This window comes from Mustelus asterias, chromosome 3, assembly GCF_964213995.1.
Source record: "Mustelus asterias chromosome 3, sMusAst1.hap1.1, whole genome shotgun sequence".
In the NCBI taxonomy this organism is placed as follows: domain Eukaryota; kingdom Metazoa; phylum Chordata; class Chondrichthyes; order Carcharhiniformes; family Triakidae; genus Mustelus; species Mustelus asterias.
Window position 1 is genome coordinate 124,805,223 of NC_135803.1, and position 27,326 is coordinate 124,832,548.

At 43.3% G+C, this 27,326-nt stretch overlaps 1 protein-coding gene and 1 long non-coding RNA gene across 10 annotated transcripts in view; one reads left to right on the forward strand and one right to left on the reverse strand.

The window, feature by feature from the left end:
- LOC144491560 (uncharacterized) overlaps positions 1-3,526 on the reverse strand; it is a 40,319-nt gene extending 36,793 nt beyond the window's left edge. The window contains exon 1 of the long non-coding RNA XR_013497467.1: positions 3,421-3,526. This is a non-coding gene — a long non-coding RNA (uncharacterized LOC144491560). The remainder of the gene's footprint in view (positions 1-3,420) is intronic.
- fhit (fragile histidine triad diadenosine triphosphatase) overlaps positions 1-27,326 on the forward strand; it is a 1,076,873-nt gene that overhangs the window by 261,137 nt on the left and 788,410 nt on the right. For all 9 annotated transcript variants that reach the window (XM_078209531.1, XM_078209536.1, XM_078209533.1 and 6 more), the window contains one exon: positions 26,176-26,309. In XM_078209531.1, the coding sequence (XP_078065657.1) occupies positions 26,176-26,309 (134 nt within the window). The remainder of the gene's footprint in view (positions 1-26,175; positions 26,310-27,326) is intronic.

Genomic DNA, 27,326 nt, shown 5'->3' on the forward strand with positions numbered 1-27,326 from the left:
AATAAATGTGATGTGGGAGAAAACAATTCTATAGTGAGTGGTTTGGGCCTGGAATGCACTGCTTGGGAGTGTGATGGCAGGATCAATCAAGGCATTCAAGAGGGCATTAATTGAAAGAAAGTCTTTAAGATGAAATGATCCAATTAAGCAAGCACACTAAAACACAAAATAAAATCTAACATCTATGCCAGCTTACATCAAGCAAAAGTCCATTGCCCCATTGTTATCTTCCACCACCATCCTGTGACACTTCTCCAGTATATCCACATACTTCAGAAAGTGTTCGTGAAATTTGCCTATTTGGCATTCTGTACTACAACCATATGTAAAAGAAGAATTTAAAATGCAAGACTGATGTCTGTATCTTAACAAATTTCCATTCTAAATTAGCATATAGCGGCTTTAAATGAGCTGTTCAGATATCTACAAACTTAGGGACATGAGTGTGATCTAAGTATTGTTAATCGTCCAAAGTAACATTTGCATGAATTTGTTTTGACCACACAAAATATCTGTAAGTTCTATCACTCCTTGTTACATAAGGAAAAATTGGTTTCTTGAGTTCAGCATTTTAAGATTAATCAGGCATTGTAAATTTTGGCTGAACTCTGGCAGTCAAACAATAAGAGACTCCCATTCATTTCCTCAGATATTTGAATTCAAATGCTTTTAACAGCACTTGTGCAATTACACGAATAAATTGTAGGGCTTAGTTAGAATGCAGGCCTTAGAACGTTTTGAAATTCACTTTCACTCGAGTCATCATATTTATAATGTCATTGTGCAACATTGCTGTTGTCGGCATCTAAAGTTAGGAGGTGTGCAGCGCAATTTCAGATTATACAAGAGGTAACTTGCATCTGATTATGTGCTCTGTAATGTGAAGGTAGATAATTAAAGACGTATTGTGTTGGACATAGTTGAAATTCATGACCTGACTGACCAGTATTGAAGGATATTGACAAGTCACTGATCACAGAAGGAGCTGGTTGCTTGACCCTTGAACCTAAATGGAAAGATGGTTATAGCAAATTTTTGGTCATCTGTCCTAATGTTTACCTCTTTGGCTTGGGTGTCAGTTTTTGTCTGGTTATTCTTCTGAGAAGAACTTTTTGGTTGCAGTAAAGACAGTATCCAAATACAAAATAACTACTAAATTTTCAGAACCATGTTAAAAGTCTGTTTGAAAAATAAAAAGGAAGCTAGTAATTGGTGTTACAAAAGAGGCTTAACGCAACGGCACCAAGTTCTCTGGTCCTGTAACAGTAAGAGATGCAAAATTTACAGGAAATAACTGGGGATTGAAGCACATAATGAACAGACATGCTAAAATATTCAACGATTACTTCCATGCCATATTCATGGCTAAGTCAGTGGACATGATGTGGAGATGCCGGCGTTGGACTGTGGTAAACACAGTAAGAGTTTTAACAACACCAGGTTAAAGTCCAACAGGTTTATTTGGGAGCAAATGCCATTAGCTTTCGCAGCGCTGCTCCTTCGTCAGATGGAGTGGAAATCTTTTCACTGGATCCACTGGAGTGGATTTCCACTCCATCTGACGAAGGAGCAGCGCTCCGAAAGCTAATGGCATTTGCTACCAAGTAAACCTGTTGGACTTTAACCTGGTGTTGTTAAAACTCTTAGTCAGTGGAGTCATACTCTGCACAATAAGAATTTGATATTATTCAAATTAAGGTTCTCGACTAACTTAGAGTTCAAATCATATTGAATCCCCAGAATAAATGATACCAATCCAGGGAATTAAGAGAAATAAGGGACTAGACTTTTAACAGTCATGCTGAGAAAGTCATTAGTGACTCTGGAGGTTCAACTGGATGAAAAACATACTAATGTACTGCCATCTGGAAAACTAGATTTATCAATTTTACATTGCTAACAAGTAAAATAATGGAATCAATTATCAGAAGAAAATTTTAGCATTATTTTGACAATAATATAGTAAATAGTTTCAAATATGGATTCTGCCTGATTAACCTTGTTGCTTTTTTTGTGATATCCCAAATAGATTGTGATTAATCCTAAAGCATAATGTATTTCAACTTCTAACCCTTTGAAAAAAATGTCCTACATTAAACAGTGTCTAACTTTAATTCAAGACAAAACTCTGTTTTCATCCCTTTGTCCATACAGTAAGGTGATGACAGAGTAGAGAAGAATTGCATGTCCCTGAGGTTAATGGCTGTTACTAATTTGCACCAACATCGTTGATGCAGGAATTGATTAAGTTTGTAGATAACATGAGAAGAGGTTAAGTTAGAGGAAGTAACCAGTGGCCTACTAAATCAACTAGGTAAAATCTGTAAATGGGATGCATAGTGACATATTAAATTTAATACAGCTACATAAGTACAGGATATTGTATATTCCAAAAAGTGTGATATTTGAAAGAATTTTTTTAAAAAGGTTATATCGCAGCCTTCATGACCTCAGGACATCCCAAAGCACCTTATAGCCAATGAAATACTTTCTTGAAGAGTAATCACTGTTTTTGAAATGTGTGAGTGCTATAGATCCAGCTAACTTGAAGTTGAATGAGATGTGGACACGGACTTTACGCTTAATGCATATGGTCACTGAGCAAAGTTTACACCTTTCCAATTATCCTAACACAGACTGGGATAAAAGTTCCCATTATCACTAATCTGTAATCCTTGCATATTTCTGTAATTTGTCTACAAATTTGTTCTGCTATCCTTCTCGCTATTTGATGGCCTATAGTGTAGCTTAATAATTCCTCCATTGTTTCTTAAATCTAACTAAATGGATTCTGTCTTTGACCCCTCAACTACATCACCCCTCACCATTGGTGCAGTAACTTATTTGATTAATGTTATCGCTTCTTCCCTCCTTTTCTTCCCTCCTTATCTTTCCACACCACCTAGTTAGGGATATTAAGATCACAATCTTTCCCTTTCTTTAGGCAAGCTTTCTGTTATTTATACTTCATCGGAGTTCCATGTGATGACTCGTACTTGCAGCTCACTTACTGCATTTGCCAAGTTACATGCATTTATGAATATGCACTCCAAACTCTTTTGAGACTGCCTTGCATTTTCCTGTGCGCTTTGGTTCTCCTCTCTAATATTTCATTCTGGTGCCCGAGCTATTGCCAAATTAATTTAAACTCTGCCGCATAGCTTTCACAAGTTGTGTCTAACTAAAGAACGGAAGTAAACTTCAACTAGTTACTTTTTGATCAGATGAACTTTTCCCGTTCAGTGTAGTCATGGCTGTTGCACTTAAAATTGATGTTTCCAGGCTCCCTTTTGATAGTTGTTAGCTTGTGTGCCATATTATAAAACAATCATTTAACTTTATGACTGTAATGAAAGGAGACAACCCCTCCCTGGACTTGCTCAAATTAAGAGAGAAGTAAACTAATATGTTTGCACTCACTTGTCTTGAATAATGTCTGTAAATTGATCTCCAAAAAAGTAGATGGTAGGTGAGGACTGGATTGCAACATTCCCCACCAGACAGCTTTCATTTTCACTGTACGAGTATTTTTCAGTTCTCAATTTATCAGAGAGATTGGTCATCATCCTGAATGTCTGCAGCCTTCAAAATAGATAGTGACAGCAGTGCTCAGTCACATAAAACCAACAGTGCTAGAACCTTAGTGGATATGGAATATAGCCAACCCTATCAATTCCCATATCTCAAATAACCTGATGCTTTTTAACACTTTGTAACGACATTTTGTATTTTAGTGAAGAAAAGACACTGATATTGTGTAAACACAACAGAAAAATTATAGCAGAAGCTCCTGAGGATTACAACAGGAGGATTAATTGCCTGTTAGAATTTTTCATATATCCTTGGAAAATATTTTTTCCTGTTAAGTGTCCTTGTAACCTTAATTGTTTGGCAGTTACAGGAACAGTGCTTTTCGTACTTGATGCATTTACTCCTGTCGTACATTCACAATTCAACTCTTGCTATGTTACAGCTCTTGGTTGGACAATTTATTCTTGGGGCCATAGCTCTATTGAATCAATAACTGGTTAGGAAAAGAGGCTGGTTTCATTGGTTCACTTTGATAGAATCGACCTTGGAACCGATTGGAACACATTTTAAAATCAAGGTTTCTATGTTATACCAGTTCATGTTGTTACCTAGTAATGAAACGGGAGAGGAATGACAACTAAAAATCTTGAAGTACTTCACTCTTCATGTGGATTGTATCATCAACGTGGTGTAATTTTATTGCTATTACTTACTTTCAGGTGAGATGGATTCATGCATTTGTAATATCTTACCAAGTACTTCATACTCTTTATGTGGATTGTGTCATCATTGAGGTGTAACGGTACTCTTTACTTTAGGGTGAGGAGAAGGATTCATACATTTTAAAAATAATTCCATTTGCTTTCAAAAGAAATCTCATTATATCTTTCTTCTCCTGAATATAGACTTGTGTTACTCCATGTATTGTTTTACCCCCTGATACATTATGCTATTTGATCAACTCCAGAAGCAGTAACATTGAGCCCCCCAGTCTACATAATACCTCCATAAGCGTATACATCAAAAATTGCTGGACAGTGATCAAAGGCAGCAATATTTGTTTGTTTTATTCTCTCTAATTCACAGATCCTTTTTAAATGAAAGCCTCTTATTTGAAGTTGGATGGTGATGTACATTATTCTGTGCCAATATGTGTCTTGTACTCCTGCCAATGTCAGTTTGATTGGCATTGCTCTTTATATCATCCAGTCAGTTTTTCCTCTTTGTCTTTTATGTCTCAATGTGAATACATTGCTTAGATGTCATTTTTGGCCTCGACTCAGTGGTAATATTCTCACATGAGTTCAAGACCCCACTCCAGAGATTTGAGCTCATAATCTAGGCTGGCCCATCAGTGCCGCACTGAGGGAATGCCATATTTCAGAACATTAAATCTCGTCCCTGTGGTAACAAGCCCCTTTAAGGTTTGAGTGCCTGGAGGATCATGTGACCCAATCACCCAATGGGACAGGAGCGCATGAATCCTGGGGCTGAGTGTAGGCTTTTACCATCAAAATCGATCCTCGAGCTGAATGGAAAAGGCACATATTGAAGCGCACTGAGTTAGTTAATAAATCGTTGTTGTTAACCTGGTGGCCGCTAATCATTATGATTATCACATTGGCGACGAGGAAAATGAAATTGCAGTTAAAAAGGAGACCTCATTTGAAACAGTCCAGCGTAAGTCCACTCGGGTCCAATCTGTAAAGTGGAAATCAGCAACATGACTGGGTACAGTATGTGGAGCGTTTGCAATATTTTTTCCAGGCTAATGAAATAGAGGGGGAGGATAAGAAGAAGGTTATGTTGCTTTCTGTGTGTGGGACCCAGACATATAATTTGATCAGAGGTTTATCAGCCCAGGATATGATCCTGATACCAAAACGTTTGCTGAGCTACTGGACCTAATTAAGGGGCATTATCATCTGAAGTACTCAGTAATTTTGCAAAGGCAAATATTCAACTCAATATGGAGAGTCTCAGGAGAACTAATAACAGCCTTTGTGGCAAGATTAAGATAAATAGCAGAACGCTGAGAGTTTGGATCAGAACTCAATGACATGTTGAGAGAGCGATTAGTGTGTGCTATAAATACTACTACAATACAGAAGAAGTTGTTAGCAGAGTAAGATAGAATCCTACAAAAGGAGCTGGAATTGGCTCCAGCAATGGAAAGCCCTAGAACTGCAAAGCATGCAGAATGGTGAAGTCCACCTGGTTTGGCGTGAAGCTGCTAGCAGCAATGGCACCAAGATTGAGGGCACTGATATGAGTAAAGAGAGAACTGTTGAAGCCAAAATAATTCAAAAGTATAGGAAGTACAGTCAACAGTCTAGGAGTAATGCAGAGTGCTACTGATGCAAGGGGAAATCACTCCCAGGAGGAGTGCTGATTCAGAGAAGCAGAATGCTTTGCATGTAGGAAAAGAGGGCATATAAAGCACAAGTGCAGCAATAAGCAGTAGTAGTCTGCCCAGTACGAACAGAGTGAATAATCCAGCTCCAGTACAGAATAGGGAGAGTCGTCCAGAAGGTGAACAAAACATTTTGTCAATGAATAACATAAAGTAGCCCCAATGACAGTGGTGTTTTTGGTGAATGGCCATCCACTAAAGATGCACATGAACAAGGGGGCCTCAGCCACAGTTGTTGGAGAACAAACATACTGGGCTCAACCTCTGAGGTTGAAGAACACCAAAGCCAAGCTAACCACACACTGGTGAAGCCATTCAAATCGTAGGAATGACCATGACTCCTGTCAGCTACCGTTGATTGTGGTTTCAAGCCAAGGACCAAGTTTGATGGGGCATGAATGGCTCCAGGGAATCAAATTAAACGAGATGGATATATTTAAAATAAATGAGGGGGTCCTGCATGAAGTCCCCAGAAGATGCCAAGAAGTATTTCACGAAGAGGTGGGGAGGATCAAAGATTGAAAGGCAAAGATCCATATTGATCCTGAAGCTACCCTGAGATTTTATAGGGCTCGACTTGTGCCCTGCTCTTTACATGAAGAGGTTGAAACAGAGGTTAAACATTTAGAATACCTGAGCATCATTTGGTCCATGCAATTCTCAGAGTGGGCAGCACCTATTGCACCAGTATTCAAACCAGACAAGCTGATGGTAAACCAGGTTGTGAAGCTGGATTAGGAACCCCATTCGCAAAATAGAGGATTTGTACGTGAAGTTGGCTGGGGGTCTAACGTATACCAAGTTGGATATGAGCCATGCTTGCCAACAATTAGAGCTGGATGACAAGAGAGTACATCACCATCAACACGCACAACGGGTTACATTGGTACACAATCTGTCGGTTTGTGCCATTTTTCAATGTATAGTGGAGAGTTTGCTGCAGGATTTACCGAGATTTGTCATTTATCTAGAACATTTTGATACCAGGATCCACTGAGGAAGTGCATTGAGCCAATCTGGACAAAATCTTGAAGAGATTTCAAAAAGCAGGAATACACCTGAAGAGAGAAAAGTGCGCCTTCCAAGCAAATGAGCTGACTTATCTAGGTTATAGAGTGGAAGCACAGGGGTTACATTCTATGGAGGACAAAGTAAGCATCATTAACGAAGCACTGACTCTTAAGAACACCTTAGAACTCAAGTTCTTTCTTGGGCTAGTCAACTACGATGGGTGGTTCCTCCTAAGTCTATCAACATTGCTGGCACCTTTGCAAGTACAATTGAAGAAACACCAGAGGTGGTGCTGGAAAACACTACAAAAAGAAGCTTTCAAACTAGTAAAACATGCACTTCAATCATCATGCCTGTACATTTTGGCCCCACTAAAAAGTTGATTCTCACTTGTAATGCATCCTTGTGTGGTGTGGGAGCTATGTTATCCCATAAGATGGATGATAGGTCAGAGAGACCCATTGCATACGTATCAAGAACACTTTCAGATGTGGAAAGAGTATTCTCAAATTGGAAAGGAAAGTCTAGCTGTGATCTACAGTATTAAAAAATGTCACCAACATGTCAATGGGAGACAGTTCACTTTCATAACTGTTAGGGCTTTTTAAGGAAGACAAAGCAATTCCCCCAATTGTATCTGCCAGAATACAACAATGGATATCGATATTGGTGGCTTATGAGTACACTTTTGAACACAGACCAGGGGCACACACAACCCATGCAGACATCCTAAGTCGTCTCCTGTTATCAGAAAGCACACCAATTCCTCCAGTAACTTAGGAGACTGAAATGGTCTTAAACTTTAGAAACATAGAAAATAGGAGCAGGAGGAGGCTGTATGGTCCTTTGAGCCTACTGCACTATTCATTATGATCATTCAGCTCAATAATCTTGATTCCCCCCCCCGCCCCCACCGCTCATGTATCCTTTGAACCCTTTGCCCCAAATGCTATATCAAACTGCTTCTTGAAATAATACAATGTTTTGGCCTCAACTATTTTCAGTGGTAGTAAATTCCACAGGCCGATCACTATCTGGGTGAAACAATATCTCCTCATCTTTGTCCTAAACAGTCTACCCTGCATCTTCAAACTGTGACCCCTGGTTCTGGGCACCTCCACCATCAGGAACATCAATCTTGTTTCTAACTGTCCAGTCTTATTAGCATTTTATAGGTTTCTATGAGATTCCCCCCATCATTCTTCTGAACACCAGCGAATACAATCCTAACCGACTCAATCTCTCCTCACTTGTCAGTCCTGCCATCCCAAGGATCAGTCTGATAAACCTTTGCTGCACTCCTACTAGAGCAAGAATACCCTTCCTCAAATACTTCTGGATTAAGAATATCCTTCCTCAGAAAAGGAGACTAAAACTGCACACAAGTGTGGCCTTAGCAAGGCCTTGTATAATTGCTGCAAGACATCCCTGCTCTTGTACTCGAATCTTCTCGCTATGGAGGCCAACATACCACTTGCCTTTTTAACTGTCAAGTGCACCTGCATGCTTATCTTCAGTGACTGGTGTATGAGGACTATCAGATCTCATTGCTCATTCTCCTCTCCTAATTTATGGCCATTTCCAGATACATTGCCTGTAACGGCACACAGATAAAGTTTAGGATCAATCGAAACGCACTATCATCAAGAATCAAAAATACGATACTACATGGGTGGTGGAATGAAAGAGCTACGGAACAGGTGAAGCCTTAGTAAACAAGAAGAGATTAACTTCGTCGTGAGGATGGTGCCATCCAGTGGGACGCGAGAATGGTCGTTCTGTACCTGGAAGAAAGTCATTGCTTTAAGAATTACATAATGCCCATCCAGGGGTGTCAGAAATGAAGATATGTGGTGGCCTGGCATAGATGCTGACATTGAAAATATTGTGAAACAGTGTAACCAGTGCCAGCTACAACAGACGTTACTTGTTACAGTCCCTGAACATCCCTGGGAATGGCCAGGTCGGCCACGGGTGCAAGTTCATGTTGACTATGTACAATGTTCCTGTTACGAGTGAATGCCCACTTGAAATGGCTGGAGGTGTTCGAGATGAAATCCACACTTCCTTGTCGCTTACAGGATCACCCCACATATGACCACTGGAATAGCTCCTGCTGAGCTGCTTATGAGTCAGAGTTTGAGGGTAGGTTGATCCTGGTAGTTCCAAGTTTGTTAAGAAGTCTCACAATACCAGGTTAAAGTCCAACAGGTTTATTTGGCAGCACTAGCTTTCGGAGCCCCAAGCCCCTTCTTCAGGTGAGGACTCGTGTTCACAAACAGGGCATATAAAGACACAAACTCAATTTACAAGATAATAGGTGGAATGTGAGTCTTTACAATCAAGTCTTAAAGGTACAGACAATGTGAGTGGACAGAGGGTTAAGCACAGGTTAAAGAGATGTGTATTGTCTCTAGCCAGGACAGTTAGTGAGATTTTGCAAGCCCAGGCAAGTTGTGGGGGTTACAGATAGTGTGACATGATCCCAAGATCCTGGTTGAGGCCGTCCTCGTGTGTGGAACTTGGCTATCAGTCTCTGCTCAGCGAATCTGCGTTGTCGTGTGTCGTGAAGGCCGCCTTGGAGAACGCTTACCCGAAGATCAGAGGCTGAATGCCCGTGACTGCTGAAGTTTCCCTGATTGGAAGGGAACACTCCTGCCTGGTGATTGTTGAGCGGTGTTCATTTATTCGTTGTCGTAGCATCTGTATGGTCTCACCAACGTACCATGCCTCGAGACATCCTTTCCTGCAGCGTATCAGGTAGACAACGTTGGCCGAGTTGCAAGAGTATGTACCGTGTACCTGGTGAATGGTGTTCTCATGTGAGATGATGCGGCACGTCTTGCAGAGGTTGCTGTGGCAGGGTTGTGTGATGTCGTGGTCACTGTTCTCCTGAAGGCTGGGTAGTTTGCTGCGGGCAATGGTCTGTTTGAGGTTGTGCGGTTGTTTGAAGGCAAGAAGTGGGGGTGTGGGGATGGCCTTGGCAAGATGTTCGTCTTCATCGATGACATGTTGACAGCTCCGGAGAAGATGTCGTAGTTTCTCCACTCCGGGGAAGTACTGGACGATGAAGGGTACTCTGTCCGCCATGTCCCGTGTTTGTCTTCTGAGGAGGTCGGTGTGGTTTTTCACTGTGGCACGTCGGAACTGTCGATCGATGAGTCGAATGCCATATCCTGTTCTTATGAGGGCATCCTTCAGCGTCTATAGGTGTCTGTTGCGATCCTCCTCATCTGAGCAGATCCTGTGTATACGGAGGGCTTGTCCGTAGGGGATGGCTTCTTTAACGTGTTTAGGGTGGAAGCTGGAGAAGTGGAGCATTGTGAGGTTATCCGTGGGCTTGCGGGAAAGTGAAGTGCTGAGGTGACTGTCCTTGATGGAGATGCGTGGTCCAAGAATGCAACTGATTCCGGAGAGTAGTCCATGGTGAGTCTGATGGTGGGATGGAACTTGTTGATGTCATCATATAGATGTTTTAGTGATTGTTCGCCATGAGTCCAAAGGAAGAAAATGTCATCGATGTATCTAGTGTATAGCATTGGTTGAAGGTCCTGTGCGTTGAAGAGGTCATGTTCGAACCTGTGCATAAAGATGTTGGCATATTGAGGTGCGAATTTGGTCCCCATGGCTGTTCCGTGTGTCTGGATGAAGAACTGGTTGTTGAAGGTGAAGACGTTGTGGTCCAGGATGAAGCAGATGAGTTGTAGAATTGCAGCTGGAGATTGGCAGTTGTCAGCGTTGTGTACTGAGGCAGTTGCAGCAATGCCGTCGTCATGGTGGATGCTGGTGTAGAGTGCCGAGACATCCATTGTGACGAGGAGTGCTCCTGGTTCAACTGCTTCGTGTGTGCTGAGTTTCTGTAGAAAGTCCGTAGTGTCGCGACAAAAGCTGGGGGTTCTTTGTACAATGGATTTCAGGATGCCCTCGACGTAGCCAGAAAGGTTCTCGCACAGGGTCCCATTGCCCGATACGATGGGACGGCCGGGTGTGTTTGCCTTGTGTATCTTCGGGAGGCAGTAGAGATCTCCAACGTGGGGAGTACGTGGGATGAGAGCAAGGAGGGTGCTCTGAAGGTCCGGATCAAAGGTCTTAATCAGTCCGTTGAGTTGACGGGTGCGTTCTTTGGTCAGATCTGTGGGTAACTGTCTGGAGTGTTCCTGGTTGTTCAGTTGTCGGTACACTTCTTTGCAGTAATCCGTTCTGTTCAGTATCATGGTGGCCCCTCCTTTGCGCGTTTGATGACAATGTTGCGGTTGGTTTTGAGAGCACGGATGGCGTTGTGTTGTGCTTGGGTGACATTCAAGACTCACCATGGACTACTCTCCAGAATCAGTTGCATTCTTGGACACACGCATCTCCATCAAGGATGGTCACCTCAGCACTTCACTTTTCCGCAAGCCCACGGATAACCTCACGATGCTCCACTTCTCCAGCTTCCACCCTAAACACGTTAAAGAAGCCATCCCCTACGGACAAGCCCTCCGTATACACAGGATCTGCTCAGATGAGGAGGATCGCAACAGACACCTACAGACGCTGAAGGATGCCCTCATAAGAACAGGATATGGCATTCGACTCATCGATCGACAGTTCCGACATGCCACAGCGAAAAACCACACCGACGTCCTCAGAAGACAAACACGGGACACGGTGGACAGAGTACCCTTCGTCGTCCAGTACTTCCCTGGAGTCGAGAAACTATGACATCTTCTCCGGAGCCATCAACATGTCATCGATGAAGACGAACATCTTGCCAAGGCCATCCTCACACCCCTACTTCTTGCCTTCAAACAACTGCACAACCTCAAACAGACCATTGTCCGCAGCAAACTACCCAGCCTTCAGGAGAGCAGTGACCACGACACCACACAACCCTGCCACAGCAACCTCTGCATGACGTGTAGGATCATCGACACGGATGCCATCATCTCACGTGAGAACACCATCCACCAGGTACACGGTACATACTCTTGCAACTCGGCCAACATTGTCTACCTGATACGCTGCAGGAAAGGATGTCCCGAGGCATGGTACATTGGTGAGACCATGTAGACGCTACGACAACGAATGAATGAACACTGCTCAACACTCACCAGGCAGGAGTGTTCCCTTCCAATCGGGGAACACTTCAGCAGTCACGGGCATTCAGCCTCTGATCTTCGGGTAAGCGTTCTCCAAGGCGGCCTTCACGACACACGGCAGATTCGCTGAGCAGAGACTGATAGTCAAGTTCCACATACATGAGGACGGCCTCAACCAGGATCCTGGGATCATGTCACACTATCTGTAACCCCCATGACTTGCCTGGGCTTGCAAAATCTCACTAACTGTCCTGGCTGGAGACAATACACATCTCTTTTACCTGTGCTTAACCCTCTCTCCACTCACATTGTCTGTACCTTTAAGACTTGATTACCTGTAAAGACTCACATTCCACTCATTATCTTGTAAATTGAGTTTGTGTCTTTATATGCCCTGTTTGTGAACACGAGTCCTCACCTGAAGAAGGGGCTTGGGGCTCCAAAAGCTAGTGCTGCCAAATAAACCTGTTGGACTTTAACCTGGTATTGTGAGACTTCTTACTGTGCTTACCCCAGTCCAACACCGGCATCTCCACATCACAGTTCCAAGTTTGGCAGGTAGGGTGGAGTCATAGTGCAAAAGAGGCCCTTTGGTCCATCAAGTCTGCACTAGCACATGAGAAACACCTGAACACCCACTTAATCCTATTTACCAGCACTTGGTCCATAGCCTTGAATGTTATGATGTGCCAGGTGCTCATCGAGGTACCTTTTAAAGGATGTGAGGCAACTCGCCTCGACCACTTTCCCAGGCAGTGCATTCCAGACCATCACCACCCTCTGGGTAAAAAAGGTTTTTCCTCACATCCCCCTTGAACCTCCTGGCCCACATCTTGGATCTATGTCCCCATGTGACTGACCCTTCCACGAAGGGGAACAGCTGCTCCTTATTCACTCTGTCCATGTCCCTCATGATCTTCTACACCTTGATCAAGTCACCCCTCAGTCTTCTCTGCTCCAACAAAAACAACCAAAGCCTATCCAATCTCTCTTCATAAATATTCCATCCCAGGCAGCATCCTGGTGAATTTCCTCTGCACCCCCTCCAGCGCAATCACATCCTTCCTATCATGTGCAACCAGAACTGCAAACAGTACTCCAGCTGTGGCCTCACCAAAGTTCTATACAACTCCAACATGACTTCCCTGCTCTTGTAATCTATGCCTCGATTGATAAAGGCAAGTGTCCCATATGCCTTTTTCATCACCCGACTAACATGCCCTTTCATCTTCAGAGATCTATGGACAAAAATGCCAAGATCCCTTGGTTTCACAGAACTTCCTAGTGTCATGTCGTTCATTGGAAGGAGTATCACCTCATACATTTCAGGGTTAAATTCCATCTGCCACTTATCTGCCCATTTGACCATTCTGCCTATATCTTCTTGTAGCCCAAGACATTCAGACTCACCATTAACCACCTGGCTAATCTTTGTGTCATCCACAAACTTAGTAATCCTACCCCCCACATAGTCACCTATGTTGTTTATATAAATGACAAATAATAGGGGACCCAATACAGATCTCTGTGTAACACCACTGTACACTCGCTTCCAGTCACTAAAGCAGCCTTCTGTCATTACCCTCTATGTCCTACAACTGAGCCAATTTTGAATCCACTTTATCAAATTACCCTGATTCCCACGTGCATTTACCTTCTTTACAAGTCTCCTATGAGGGGCCTTGTCCAAGGCTTTGCTGAAATCCATATAAACTGCATCAACTGCACTACTCTCATCTACACACCTAGTCACCTCCTCAAAAATTTCAATCAAATTTGATGGGCACGACCTCCCTCTGATGATGCCATGCTGACTATTCCTGATCAAGCCTTGCCTCTCTAAGTGGAGATAGATGCTCTCCTTTTGAGTCAAGGCAGCATATGCAGAAAAGGAACCATGATTCACAAGAGTCAAGAGATCATTCTAGATAGATGATCCAGTGTATGTAAAAAGAACTTTGGGAATGGACGAAATTGGGTTCCAGGTGCTGTTGTGGCCAGAACCAGCCCAGTGTCCCATGAAATGGAAGTTCAGGACAAAATTTTAAAGAAGCACTTAGATCATTTAAGAAGACCAGAGTCGCCTCAAGAACAAGTGTTGCAGTTTACTCCAATTGTGCCTTTTAGTAGTGTTGTCGGTGGTCAAAGGACGAAAGGGCAAGTCAGCCTGTTGCAGAACCAAGTGTTGATCCCAGTGAAACAGAGGAAAGCCATGTGCCTGTACAAAAAAGTCAGGCTCAAGGAGGTCCAACCCAATATACCTCTGCTGTTGAATCACACCCAGCTGTGCTACATCGTTCTCTGAGAAAGCAAAAGTGCCCTGTGAGAGTTTCTGATGAATTGTTAAAAATATTTATTATTGTTAAATGTTGTGTAAGTATTTCACTTCTCAAGGAATTGTATAATACAGGACTTAAAAGGGGAGAGATGTAGTGTCAAGCCCCTTTAAGAGTGTGTCTAGAGGATCATGTAACCCAATCACCCAATGGAGCAGGGGTTTGTGAATCCTGGGGCTGAGCGTGGGCTAATCTTTTTGGCTTTTACCATCAGAATCGAGCCTGGAGTTAAATGGAGAAAAAGCATATTGATGTACTCTGTACATAGTTTGAGTTAGTTAATAAATAGTTGCTGTCATTAAACTGGTGGTCGCCAATCATTGCAATTATCTCAGTCCCCATTTGTCCAGTCAGATAGACATAAAAGATGACACAGCTCAATTTAAAGAAGAACAGAAAAATTCTCCTGGTGTTCCGGCTAACATTAATCCTTCAACCAAAATCCTGTAGCAGATGGTCATTTAATTGTTAATTGTGGGATCAGACTGTGTGCAAATTGGCTGCCACATTTTCTGTTTCAGTGGCTGCATTGATATTGTTTCAATGGCTATATTTCAAAAGCACTTCATTGGCCATAAAGCACTTCCAGACATCCTGCCATTATGAAAGGCATATTATAAATGTCCTTACTTAATCCAACTTCTCTTTCTTTCCCTCCATTTATGTGTCCAAAGTATTAGGATTTCCATTTACTTATCTTACTGAGTTTATTCTTCTGGTTCTTAGCGTTTCAGGCAACTATTTAATACTTTCTATATAGACCTTAGGACACAGAGGATTACCCATATTTCAAAGGATTGCAGCATTAATGTGTCCTTTCCATTATCTGGGCTTTGTACCCTTAGAAAGCTGCTGGCTCTGTTGTAGACTTTTGCAGCCCTTGCTTTCTTCATTTGTATATCAATTCCTATTAACTTTTACCACACGTCATTTATTCTTGAAGTTCAACTTAAGGTTCCTTAATGCATCGGGGCGGCACAGTGGTTAGCATTGCTGCCTCACAACACCAGGGACCCGGATTCAATTCTGGCTTTGGGTCACTGTGTGGAGTTTGCACATTCTCCCCATGTCTGCATGGGTTTCCACAGGGTGCTCCAGTTTCCCCCGACAGTCCAAAGATGTGCGGGTTAGGTTAATTGGCCATGCTAAATTACCCATAGTGTCAAGGGGATTAGCAGGATAAATATAAGTGGGGTTGCAGGAGTAGGGCCTGGATGGGATTGTGGTCGGTGCAGAATCGATGGGCCAAATGGCCTCAAAGAACAAAGAACAAAACAGCACAGGAACAGGCCCTTCGGCCCTCCAAGCCCACGCTGCTCCCTGGTCCAAACTAGACCATTCTTTTGTATCCCTCCATTCCCACTCCGTTCATATGGCTGTCTAGATAAGTCTTAAACGTTCCCAGTGTGTCCGCCTCCACCACCTTGCCTGGCAGCGCATTCCAGGCCCCCACTACCCTCTGTGTAAAATATGTCCTTCTGATATCTGTGTTAAACCTCCCCCCCTTCACCTTGAACCTATGACCCCTCGTGAACGTCACCACCGACCTGGGGAAAAGCTTCCCACCGTTCACCCTATCTATGCCTTTCATAATTTTATACACCTCTATCAAGTCTCCCCTCATCCTCCGTCTTTCCAGGGAGAACAACCCCAGTTTACCCAATCTCTCCTCATAACTAAGCCCCTCCATACCAGGCAACATCCTGGTAAACCTCCTCTGTACTCTCTCCAAAGCCTCCACGTCCTTCTGGTAGTGTGGCGACCAGAACTGGACGCAGTATTCCAAATGCGGCCGAACCAACGTTCTATACATCTGCAACATCAGACCCCAACTTTTATACTCTATGCCCCGTCCTATAAAGGCAAGCATGCCATATGCCTTCTTCACCACCTTCTCCACCTGTGACGTCACTTTCAAGGATCTGTGGACTTGCACACCCAGGTCCCTCTGCGTATCTACACCCTTTATGGTTCTGCCATTTATCGTATAGCTCCTCCCTACATTATTTCTACCAAAATGCATCACTTCACATTTATCAGGATTGAACTCCATCTGCCATTTCTTTGCCCAAATTTCCAGCCTATCTATATCCTTCTGTAGCTTCTGACAATGCTCCTCACTATCTGCAAGTCCTGCCAATTTTGTGTCGTCCGCAAACTTACTGATCACCCCAGTTACACCTTCTTCCAGATCGTTTATATAAATCACAAACAGCAGAGATCCCAATACAGAGCCCTGCGGAACACCACTAGTCACAGGCCTCCAGCCGGAAAAAGACCCTTCCACTACCACCCTCTGTCTTCTGTGACCAAGCCAGTTCTCCACCCATCTAGCCACCTCCCCCTTTATCCCATGAGATCCAACCTTTTTCACCAGCCTACCATGAGGGACTTTGTCAAACGCTTTACTAAAGTCCATATAGACGACATCCACGGCCCTTCCCTCGTCAACCATTTTGGTCACTTCTTCAAAAAACTCCACCAGGTTAGTGAAGCATGACCTCCCTCTCACAAAACCATGCTGACTATCGTTAATGAGTTTATTCCTTTCTAAATGCGCAGACATCCTATCTCTAAGAATCTTCTCCAACAACTTCCCCACCACGGGGAAAAGCCTCCTTTTGCACTGTGGGGATTCTATGATTCTATTCTATGATATTGTGTGACTGGTCTTTCCAACATTTATGAAACAAAAACAAAGTGTTGGAAAGACTCAATAGGCTTGACAGCATCTGTGGAGAGAGAAACAGGATTAACATTTTGAGTCTAACATAACTATCCTTCTAAACTATAGTCTTCTCTTGTCTTCAGAGAGGAGTATGAAATTGCCTATGCAGCTTAAACTATTACATTATTCTTTTCCAACTTTCAACTTGTATTCTCCCTTTATTTCACATGCATTCTGAACAAATGATGGAGAAAATCCGTTCTTCTTCAACAAATTTCTCTATCCTGAATTCTGCAGAGAGTCCTTTCACTGGTTTACTTTTCTGTAGATGCTTTTCCCAAGTATGGCAGTGCTTTAGGAGAATTCCATCCCTATATTGCCTTGTTTAGTCCAGGAATGCTGCATCCAGCTTTAAAACTCACACTACCACAAACTCATGTTGGGTGTCACAATACAGACTAAAATTTGAACCCGAGACCTTCATGGACTAAATGGCGTCTTTAAAAAAAGTCTAACTTTTTCAAATAGTTTGAAATAATAGATTAATTAAAATATACAGATGTCTCGTTGTTTACAGAGAGGTATCTCCAATGTAAATTAATGATTAGGGTGCATTCAGATTTAATTGAGGGACCTGAACTCATTTGTAATTCATTTTTGACCATCTGTTCTTTTGTACAGTACGTACAAAAGGAAACCATTTCCCCCTTTTGTTTTCCTTCATGAAAAATGTATGTCATTGCACTAGGGTGAGCTGACTATAGGAATGAGGAGAATGCAAAGAAGAACAACGATTATATGGTGTCACAGGTATAAAAAACACAAAAGATGTCTTTCAGAGACCTAGAATGAAAAAGAAAACAATCTACATGTAAGGATACAGAGGAGATTTACAAGGATGTTGCCAGAAAATGAGAATTTCAGTTGTGAGGAAATGATAGAATAGGCGAGGGTTGTTTTCTTTCAAACAGAGAATGTTTAATTAAGATGTATAAAATTATGAGGAGCCGAGATAGAAAAGATAGCAGAGAGGGTACTAAATGGGGCAGAGGTTTAAGTTTATTCGTGTTACAAGCTTACATTAACTCTGCAATGATGTTACTGTGAAAATCCCCGAGTCGCCCCACTCCGACGCCTGTTTAGGTACACTGAGGGAGAATTTAACATGGCCAATGCACCTAACCAACACGTCTTTCGGACTGTGGGAGGAAATCGGAGCACCCAGAGGAAACCCACACAGACATGGGGAGAACGTGCAGGCACGGGGAGAACGTGCAGTCTCCACATAGACAGTGACCCAAGCTATGGAATTGCACCCAGGTCCCTGTCGCTGTGAGGCAGCAGTGCTAACCAGTGTGCCACCCTAACATAATTGGTAGCAATATTAGAGAAATGTTGAAAAACCTTTTCACCCAGAGGGTGGTAAGGGTCTGGAACTCGCTGTCTGAAAGACCTTGGGCTTGTCTATGTCAGGCATCACTAACGCAACACTACCTTAAAATACAGATTCCCTATTTGGGCTTGAGGCAAGTTTGATGCCTGATTAGTGACACCGGGCACTGCTAAGAGGCAGAAACAGACAATGAAGTGCAATGTTCAAGCATGACTGCTATTACTGAACTGACTATTGTCTTGCAGAATAGAGCAGTCAGGAGGTCAGAGGACCAGTAACCTTCTGGTGCAGGCAAATAGTCAATGATATACAACCTGCTGTGTATTTTACTTCGGCAGAAACACCCCTTAATGGCTGCACAGATTGCTCCAAACATCTAAACACTGACGTGCAGCAGACTGTTTGCTTTTACCGACCTGTGATTTAACAATTGCCTTCTGGTTGTCCCCAGCCCATTAACAAACTCTTCTAGGCCATTAATTGAAGGCAAGTGGCCCCACAACCCTTCACCTTAATAACAACGAATTCCAGATGTGCAGAGGTATGACACACCATTTGGAAGTGCTATTTTCACGCGTTCACGAAACACGCCACAGGCATTTGAAACTCTTGGATGATGTTTCAGTACATATTAATCCGTGAGATTGAGTCGGAAGAAAAGACTGTACCCTTGATTTTAATTTGGGACAGGATTCCCAGGTGGCGGTTCATTCACTCTGGCAGCCTGGCAGTTTCTTGAGCCTAGTGATCATTGCTTAATTGTGACCTACATTGTGCTTGTTCACAGTTTATTTAACTGAGAAAGAATCATAGAATCATAGGCATCTATTATCAGGCCTGATCCTGAACATTTCCTCATATCTCATTAGTATGTGGACCCTTTTTAACAGGATATTCCTGAGAAGTAGGAACTGAGGTTGAGGCAGCAACCCCTCGCCCACAGTCGCCATGTCACCCCCCCCGCCCCATCTTTGTCCAGTCTCTGCGTTGTAAGTTTGTGGATTAGTAGTCTCTGTGTTGTAAGTTTGTGGATCAGTTGTGCTTTGTAGCTTTTCTTTTGCTTGCTGAACCATTGAGATTGTTTCACTTTTTTCAGGTAGATGCTATCTGACCTCTTGGCTCTCTTTGTGGTTGAAGGACTGCTGAACAGTAGTACCCTGTATGTATCATTATTTATTCTTGAGCAGTAAGAGACACCGTGCAAGAGCAGCCACGTTTGACACAATTGGCACATACATCAGATTTTCCTTTAAAACACGAGGTCGAACGATTCTGTCATCGCAAAGAAGAAGCTTGCCTGTGCTCTGTCCCCATGCCCTGTGAAAATTCTGTCTGTAAGCTTACATATCTATTCAAGTGGGTATAACAGGACAAACATCAGCATATTGAAGAGGTATATTATTCTTACCTGTGAAATAATTTTGGTGAACTTTTACATTTTTCTCTTTATAATGCTTGTTGAATTGAGGCCAGGGAATGAAGAATGTTGCATGTGATATTGGGAAGAATAAGTGGATCTCAGTTGAAGGTTCAATGGATCTCTTGATGAACATCTGTTAAAAATGGTAGAAGCAAAAAAAAAGCTGGGTATATTTTCCATATTTGGCCCATATTTCTCAGAAATGGCCAATAATATGACTTTCATTTTGCCTGGAAATTGAAGGAGAAGACTTCAGTGCTCTTGGTTGAACAACAACAGTAACAACTTGCATTTATATAGCATCCCAGTGAATTCCAAAGATTCTCCACCTCCAGGCTGTCTCTCTCTCTGTTTGTTTGTCCCCAGCCTACAGCAGAACCTGGTCTCCAGTTGTCTTGGATTTCTCTGCCACTGGACCAAGACCTCACTCTGCTGGGACCGTGTGGTGGTTGAGGTGTAATGACCACCCCATGTTAAAAGAGTCCACACACATGCATTTAGGTGGAAGTAGGCAATTTTCGACTACACCCTATTGCCTTCTGACATAGAGAACCAATTGTCAAGATTGTGTACAAATCTGAGTTACATCTGTTTTATTTCCCATTAAGCTCAGTTTTAATCTTTTCAGGAAAGGAATAATTGATTGAAATTCATCAAAAATATTCATTGGTTTCCTCGTGTTTATCAAAAGTCAATGTTTAGCTTTTAAGGGGCATGTGTTTTTAATCTAAAGTGCTTTTTTCATTGTGAAAATCCTGTCAAATCTGTTTCAGAAGTAAAGCTTTGTACAAATTCAGGATAGAAAATGTTGCTTGGCAAATTTGTTACACCTTGTATGGATGTCAGGTGACGGAAAATAATATATAGAAAAATGCTTAATTGGCCCAAATTTTCAAATTAGAGTTGGAAACTGGCTACCTACCTTCCTCTGATTTTTCTGGCCAATCCTCTGATGGAGGATCCTGCAAAGCTCACTCAGCGCAGGGAACATCAGAAGGAGCAGTGGTGAGAATCTATCAAAAGGCATTCCCCTCTTTACGGCACAAGTTTAAATATCCCAAAGCTTCTCAGTGCGTTAGTGAATTGGTGAATGTGATATTATGCAAGATCAGGGGGAAAGCTGTGTGCAAGGTAAGTAGGGTGGGTGAGATAAGTGGATGAGGGGATAGGGTGGCTGGTAGGTAGAATGGCACAGTAAGAAGTCTCACAAGACCAGGTTAAAGTCCAACAGGTTTATTTGGTAGCAAATACCATAAGCTTTCGGAGCGATGCCCCTTCGTCAGATGGAGTAGTTATCTGTTCTCCAACAGTACACAGACACAGAAATCAAGTTACAGAATACTAATTAGAATGCAAATCTCTACAGCCAGCCACGTCTTAAAAGGTACAGATAATGTGGGTGGAGGGAACATTAAACACAGGTTAAAGAGATGTGTATTGTCTCCAGACAGAACAGCTAGTGATATTATGCAAGATCAGGGGGAAAGCTGTGGCGAGCTGTGGGGGTTACTGATAATGTGACATAAATCCAACATCCCGGTTAAGGCCATCCTCATGTGTGCGGAACTTGGCTATCAGTTTCTGCTCAGCGACTCTGCGCTGTCGTGTGTTGTGAAGGCCGCCTTGGAGAACGCTTACCTGAAGATCCAAGGCTGAATGCCCGTGACTGCTGAAGTGCTCCCCCACAGGAAGAGAACAGTCTTGCCTGATGATTGTCGAGCGGTGTTCATTCATCCGTTGTCGTAGCGTCTGCATGGTTTCCCCAATGTACCATGCCTCGGGACATCCTTTCCTGCAGCGTATCAGGTAGACAACGTTGGCCGAGTTGCAAGAGTATGTACCGTGTACCTGGTAGATGGTGTTCTCACGTGAGATGATGGCATCCGTGTCGATGATCCAGCACGTCTTGCAGAGGTTGCTGTGGCAGGGTTGTGTGGTGTCATGGTCACTGTTCTCCTGAAGGCTGGGTAGTTTGCTGCGGACAATGGTCTGTTTGAGGTTGTGTGGTTGTTTGAAGGCAAGAAGTGGGGGTGTGGGGATGGCCTTGGCGAGATGTTCGTCTTCATCAATGACATGTTGAAGGCTCCAGAGGAGATGCCGTAGCTTCTCTGCTCCGGGGAAGTACTGGACGACGAAGGGTACTCTGTCCACCGTGTCCCGTGTTTGTCTTCTGAGGAGGTCGGTGTGGTTTTTCGCTGTGGCACGTCGGAACTGTTGATCGATGAGTCGAGCACCATATCCTGTTCTTATGAGGGCATCTTTCAGTGTCTGGAGGTGTCTGTTGCGATCCTCCTCATCCGAGCAGATCCTGTGTATTCGGAGGGCTTGTCCGTAGGGGATGGCTTTTACGTGTTTAGGGTGGAAGCTGGAGAAGTGGAGCATCATGAGGTTATCCGTGGGCTTGCGGTACAGTGAGGTGCTGAGGCGACCGTCCTGAATGGAGATGCGTGTGTGAATGGCAGCATAGCAGGGTGATGAGGTCGAACCAGGTTCAGAGGGAGTTGGGTGATGGAGGCTTGTCAAATCGTGTTGAGGGGAATCAGGGGATCGAGGTAATTGGATAGTGGGGGTAGTCAGGTCTGATTTGCCGGGGGTGGGGGGGCGGCGGCTCAGGAAGAATAAGATATTGGAGGCTAATCAGGTCGAGTCAAGGGGTCAGTGAGAAAGTCGGATGGTAGGGGTTAGTCAGATTGGATCGGGTTGGATCAGGGTGTCATAGAGTCATAGAGGTTTACAGCATGGAAACAGGCCCTTCGGCCCAACTTGTCCATGCTGCCCTTTTTTTTAAACCCCTCAGCTAATCCCAATTGCCCGCATTTGGCCCATAATCCTCTATACCCATCTTATCCATGTAGCTATCTAAATGCTTTTTAAAAGACAAAATTGTACCTGCCTCTACTACGACCTCTGGCAGCTTGTTCCAGACACTCGCCACCCTCTATGTGAAAAAGTTGCCCCTCTGGACACTTTTGTATCTCTCCCCTCTCACCTTAAACCTATGCCCTCTAGTTTTAGACTCCCCTACCTTTGGGAAAAGATATTGACTATCTACCTTAACTATGCCCCTCATTATTTTATAGACCTCTGTAAGATCACCCCTCAGCCTCCTAAGCTCCAGAGAAAAAAGTCCCCGTCTATCCAGCCTCTCCTTATAACTCAAACCATCAAGTCCCAGTAGCATCCTAGTAAATCTTTTCTGCACTCTTTCTAGTTTAATAATATCCTTTCTATAATAGGGTGACCAGAACTGCACACAGTATTCCAAGTGTGGCCTTACCACGCTCCCAATTGCAGAGTCGGAGCGGGAGCCCCCCCCCCCCCAACGATCACCCCCTCGGCTCCATCCCCATATGCCCTGCCCTCTTGGCACTGCCCAATGCCCGATGGGCAGTGCCAAGATGCCTCCTGTGCATGGGCATGTTGCCCCTTGGGCACTTCCAGGAGGCAAAGGCTGGCGCCAGGGTGCCCATGCCCTTGGGGGCAACCACCTTGCCACCTGAACCCTTGGGGGGGCGCCCCGATTGACTCCTCTTCACTCTAGTGGGTCGGGCCGCTAGTTCCCAAAGGTGGGAGCTAGTGTAATCACCGCTGGAGCGAAGCACTCTGGTGGGGTGGGAGATGCTAGGGGGCCCGGAGAATTCAGTCCTGGGCCTGCTAATTATATTGAAAGCAGATTTAAAATATATTAAAATTACTTACCTGGTCTTCCCAACGGTTTCCTGCGCAGATCTGACGGCGCCAGAAATCTGGCGCTGGGAGATGCGCTCGCAGCAGGAATGCATGCATGAATCCCGAGCATGCCCGGCCGTATGATTCTCCCATCCTGCTGCGCTAGACAATTAGCACGGTGAGGTGGGAGAATCGCCCCCTGCATGTTTTTTTTTGAATGAAGGATGAAGAACTCTGCAAAAGTATTGATGAAGTTATTTGGATATATTTTTGTAGACTTAAGGATGTGTTTTTGAAACAGCTGTGAACACTGAGCACAAAACATGTAACTTTATATACATGTTTCAGGTCCTGGAGTTTCAGTTAATATTCAAATGAGCTTGTAAAATGACATGACTCACTGAAAGGAAATGCAGTGTTTTTAATTGCAGTAACAGAAAATTCTATATTCTCTTGTTCTAAAGGAAAAGCCCTTTGAATGTCCTTCCATCTTCTCAAAGAACTGGATTTATTGATCTTTTTGGCCAACACAGCTTGAAATATGTTCATATTGTCATAAGAGAAACTCTTCTAACAGTCAGGAAACAAAGTAAATTAACTCTCACATTTTAAATCCTAACGAACATTTTCATCCAAATTATTACAGGATATAGTTGCTGCATCTTCATTGAAAAAAATATTAGCTAAGCAAGTTGTAAAGCATTTTCTTTTAATTCTTTCATGGGATGTAAGCATCATTGACAAGCCCAGCATTGTTGCCCATGCCTGATTGCCTTTGAAAAGCGCCTTTTTGAGGATATATCTACAGTACCATTAGAAAGGGAGTTCCAAAATTTTGATCCAGTGAGTGAAGGAACAGTGATATAGCTGCAAGTCAGGATGATGTGCCCCAGGATGCTGATGGTGATGGTTCAGCGATGGTGTTCTCATTGAACATCAAGGAGAGATGTCTAGATCCTCTCTGTTACAGATGGTCATTTCTTCGCATTTGTTCGGCAAAATTGTTACTTGCCACTTATCAGACCAAGAATGACTGCTGTCCAGCTCTTCCTGCATGTGAAAGTGGACTGCTTCAGTATCTACGGAGTTATGAATGCTACCGAACACTGCAGTCATTTGTTAGAGAGAAAGTCATTGATGAAGAAGTTGAAGATGGTTGCATTTAGGATACTACCCTGAGGAACTCCTGGGACTGAGATGATTGACATGACCCGATGAACTTGAGATTTTTGGCCTCCAGCACCACAAATATCTTGCTTTGTGCTCAGCATGGCTCCAACCAGTGGAGAGTTTACACCTGATCTCCATTTATTTCAATTTTGCTAGGCTTTCTTGATGCCACACTTGGTCAAATGCTGCCTTGATGTCAAGGGCATTTACTCTCGCCTCACTTCACCTTGCTCCATGCATGTTTAAAATGGAAAAGTCAAGCCTGTAGTCTGTAATTTCAGATTTAATCCTGTTAAAATCTGAAAATAAGAACGATCATTTGAAACTTCTGACAATGGGTCAATGTACAGTCATAATAAATATAATTCTCCTGGGCTTTACATGCGAGGGTGGTTTTTACTGGGCGCCACTGTCCCCACCTCTGCTTATTAAAATGTCAGGGAGGAGCCTGTCTGTGTTCGTAACAGCTGCCCCACAGGAATTTAACTCTGGTAACAAGATTAATTGATTTAAGGTGGGAAGGAAATCCCAATCAGATGGCAGGTAGCTCTGTAGTCCCAGCTGCACCAGCTGGGTGAGATGGCCATTGCTGGGACTACAGGCAGTCCCAACATGCTGAAGGGGGGGGGGGGGGGGAGGGATTTGGGATGTTGAGTTCAAGAGGTCCAGGGGGTGGGGAAGGTTAATGCAGGGGTTGACTTTGGTGGGGGCAGTAGCTGGATGCTCCCAATGATGGGCACAAACTGCCATTCACCAGCCCATGCAACTCAAGCTGCCAGGCTTCCTGCATGGCATCGATCTCCCCACGCTGTAGGGAAAATATTGGTGGGGATTGGATAGAAACCCTCAGGGGCCAATAATTAGCCGCCTATGAGCCTCAATAGCCCCAAGGGTGGGCGGGCTGCCCAACGTCTCTCCTTGGCCCCATAAAATTTCTGATAGTTGGGGGTAGGTAGGCCAATCACTGGTGGTCCCTGCCTTTGAACTCTCAGGTAGGGGAGCATCAAATCCATCCTGTGATTGCAGAAAATTACAGATTTCCTCACCGATGTATTGAAGTTGTCACATAGTTGTAACAATGGCAGTTTCAGGACCTTGATTTCAATTTGTACTTATTTGTGCTAGCTTTCCACCACACATGAAGGACGACACAGTAGCACAGTGGTTAGCACCACTGCCCAGCAGCACGAGGGACCTGGGTTCGATTGCCAGCTTGGGTCACTGTCTATGCAGAGGCTGCACGTTCTCCTTGTGTCTGCATGCATTTCCTCAGGGTGCTGTGGTTTCCTCCTACAGCCCAAAAGATATGCTGGTCAGGGGAGAGCTGGTGATGGTAGCTTTATTCAGAATGTAGTACAGCGTCTGCAGATTGTGAAGAATTGTTTTGATTTATGAGTGGTTTGCTTGATGGAAGTTTAAATACAGTTATCACTTGCACTTGGGATTTATATTTTTCTCCAACTATTATTCTTTTTTTTTGTAGAATATTCTGGATTTATCTGAAACATAAAATGGCCACTCTCCGATTTGGACAACATATCATCAAGTCCTCTGTGATTTTTCTACAAACAGAACTATCTTTTGCATTAGTGAATAGGAAGCCAGTGGTCCCTGGACGTATCCTTTTAAAGCAGAGCTTTGACTTCTTGCTCTTCACAGTAACAGTTGTTCATGATCGCTCAGTTGGTGGTGACCTACACCAGGTAAGTTATTGTCTTAAATAGCTAGATTGTATGGAGAAAACATCCTCATACATAAGTTATTGAAATGTTATATGTCCATGTAATGTGGTAGATTTTTGAATTTATTGCCTAGCAGCATCTTCAGTTGATAGTCAAAGCATAAATGCCTTGAAAGGAAAAAAAATGAGATGAATTTAAAAAGTATACTATTAAAAATTAGATGTTCAAGAAAAAAACTAATGATTATTTGTTCTTCTTGATCAAACTATCTAAATAGGATTAACAAAACGTGCAAATCTTTTTCAAAGCTATCTCATGAAATGTTTCATTTGCTCATTATATTCACCAGTTTTAGGTGTTCCTCTATTCCTTTTTATGTTAGTGCTGTAATTTTAAAATGACTTAAAACCTACAATTGTCATTTGTCCACTCTAATATCTCACTTCCTTTAGTTTGCGACAAACAATATCTAATCTTTAGTTCTCATATAATTGTTGATCTTAGAGATTTGCAGCCACTGGCTCTCAATTGTTATGATAGCTTCTTTTTTTTCCATTTATAGTCCATGCTGCCACTCCTGAAAAACAGATCTAATCACAATTTGCTGCAGCAAATTGTTCAGGCATATGAGGTATCCATTAAAAAAAGTCATGCTGTTGACCTCAATTCATGTCTCTGCACTCTTAAATTGTTCCTTTATCTACATCTATACTTGGTAACAGAAGCTTTCTCACTACATATGACAGTGTTGGTGCAGTGGTGATTCACAATCTCGCTTGCTTAACAGTAGGTAATATTTTGGCTATCCATGAGAGTTCAACAGTTGCAAGAGCATGAGTAGGGTGGAAGAGAGCTTGAAGATATTAGGTTTAAGGTGAGAGGGGAGAGATACAAAAGTGTCCAGAAGGGCAATTTTTTCACACAGAGGGTGGTGAGTGTCTGGAAAAAGCTG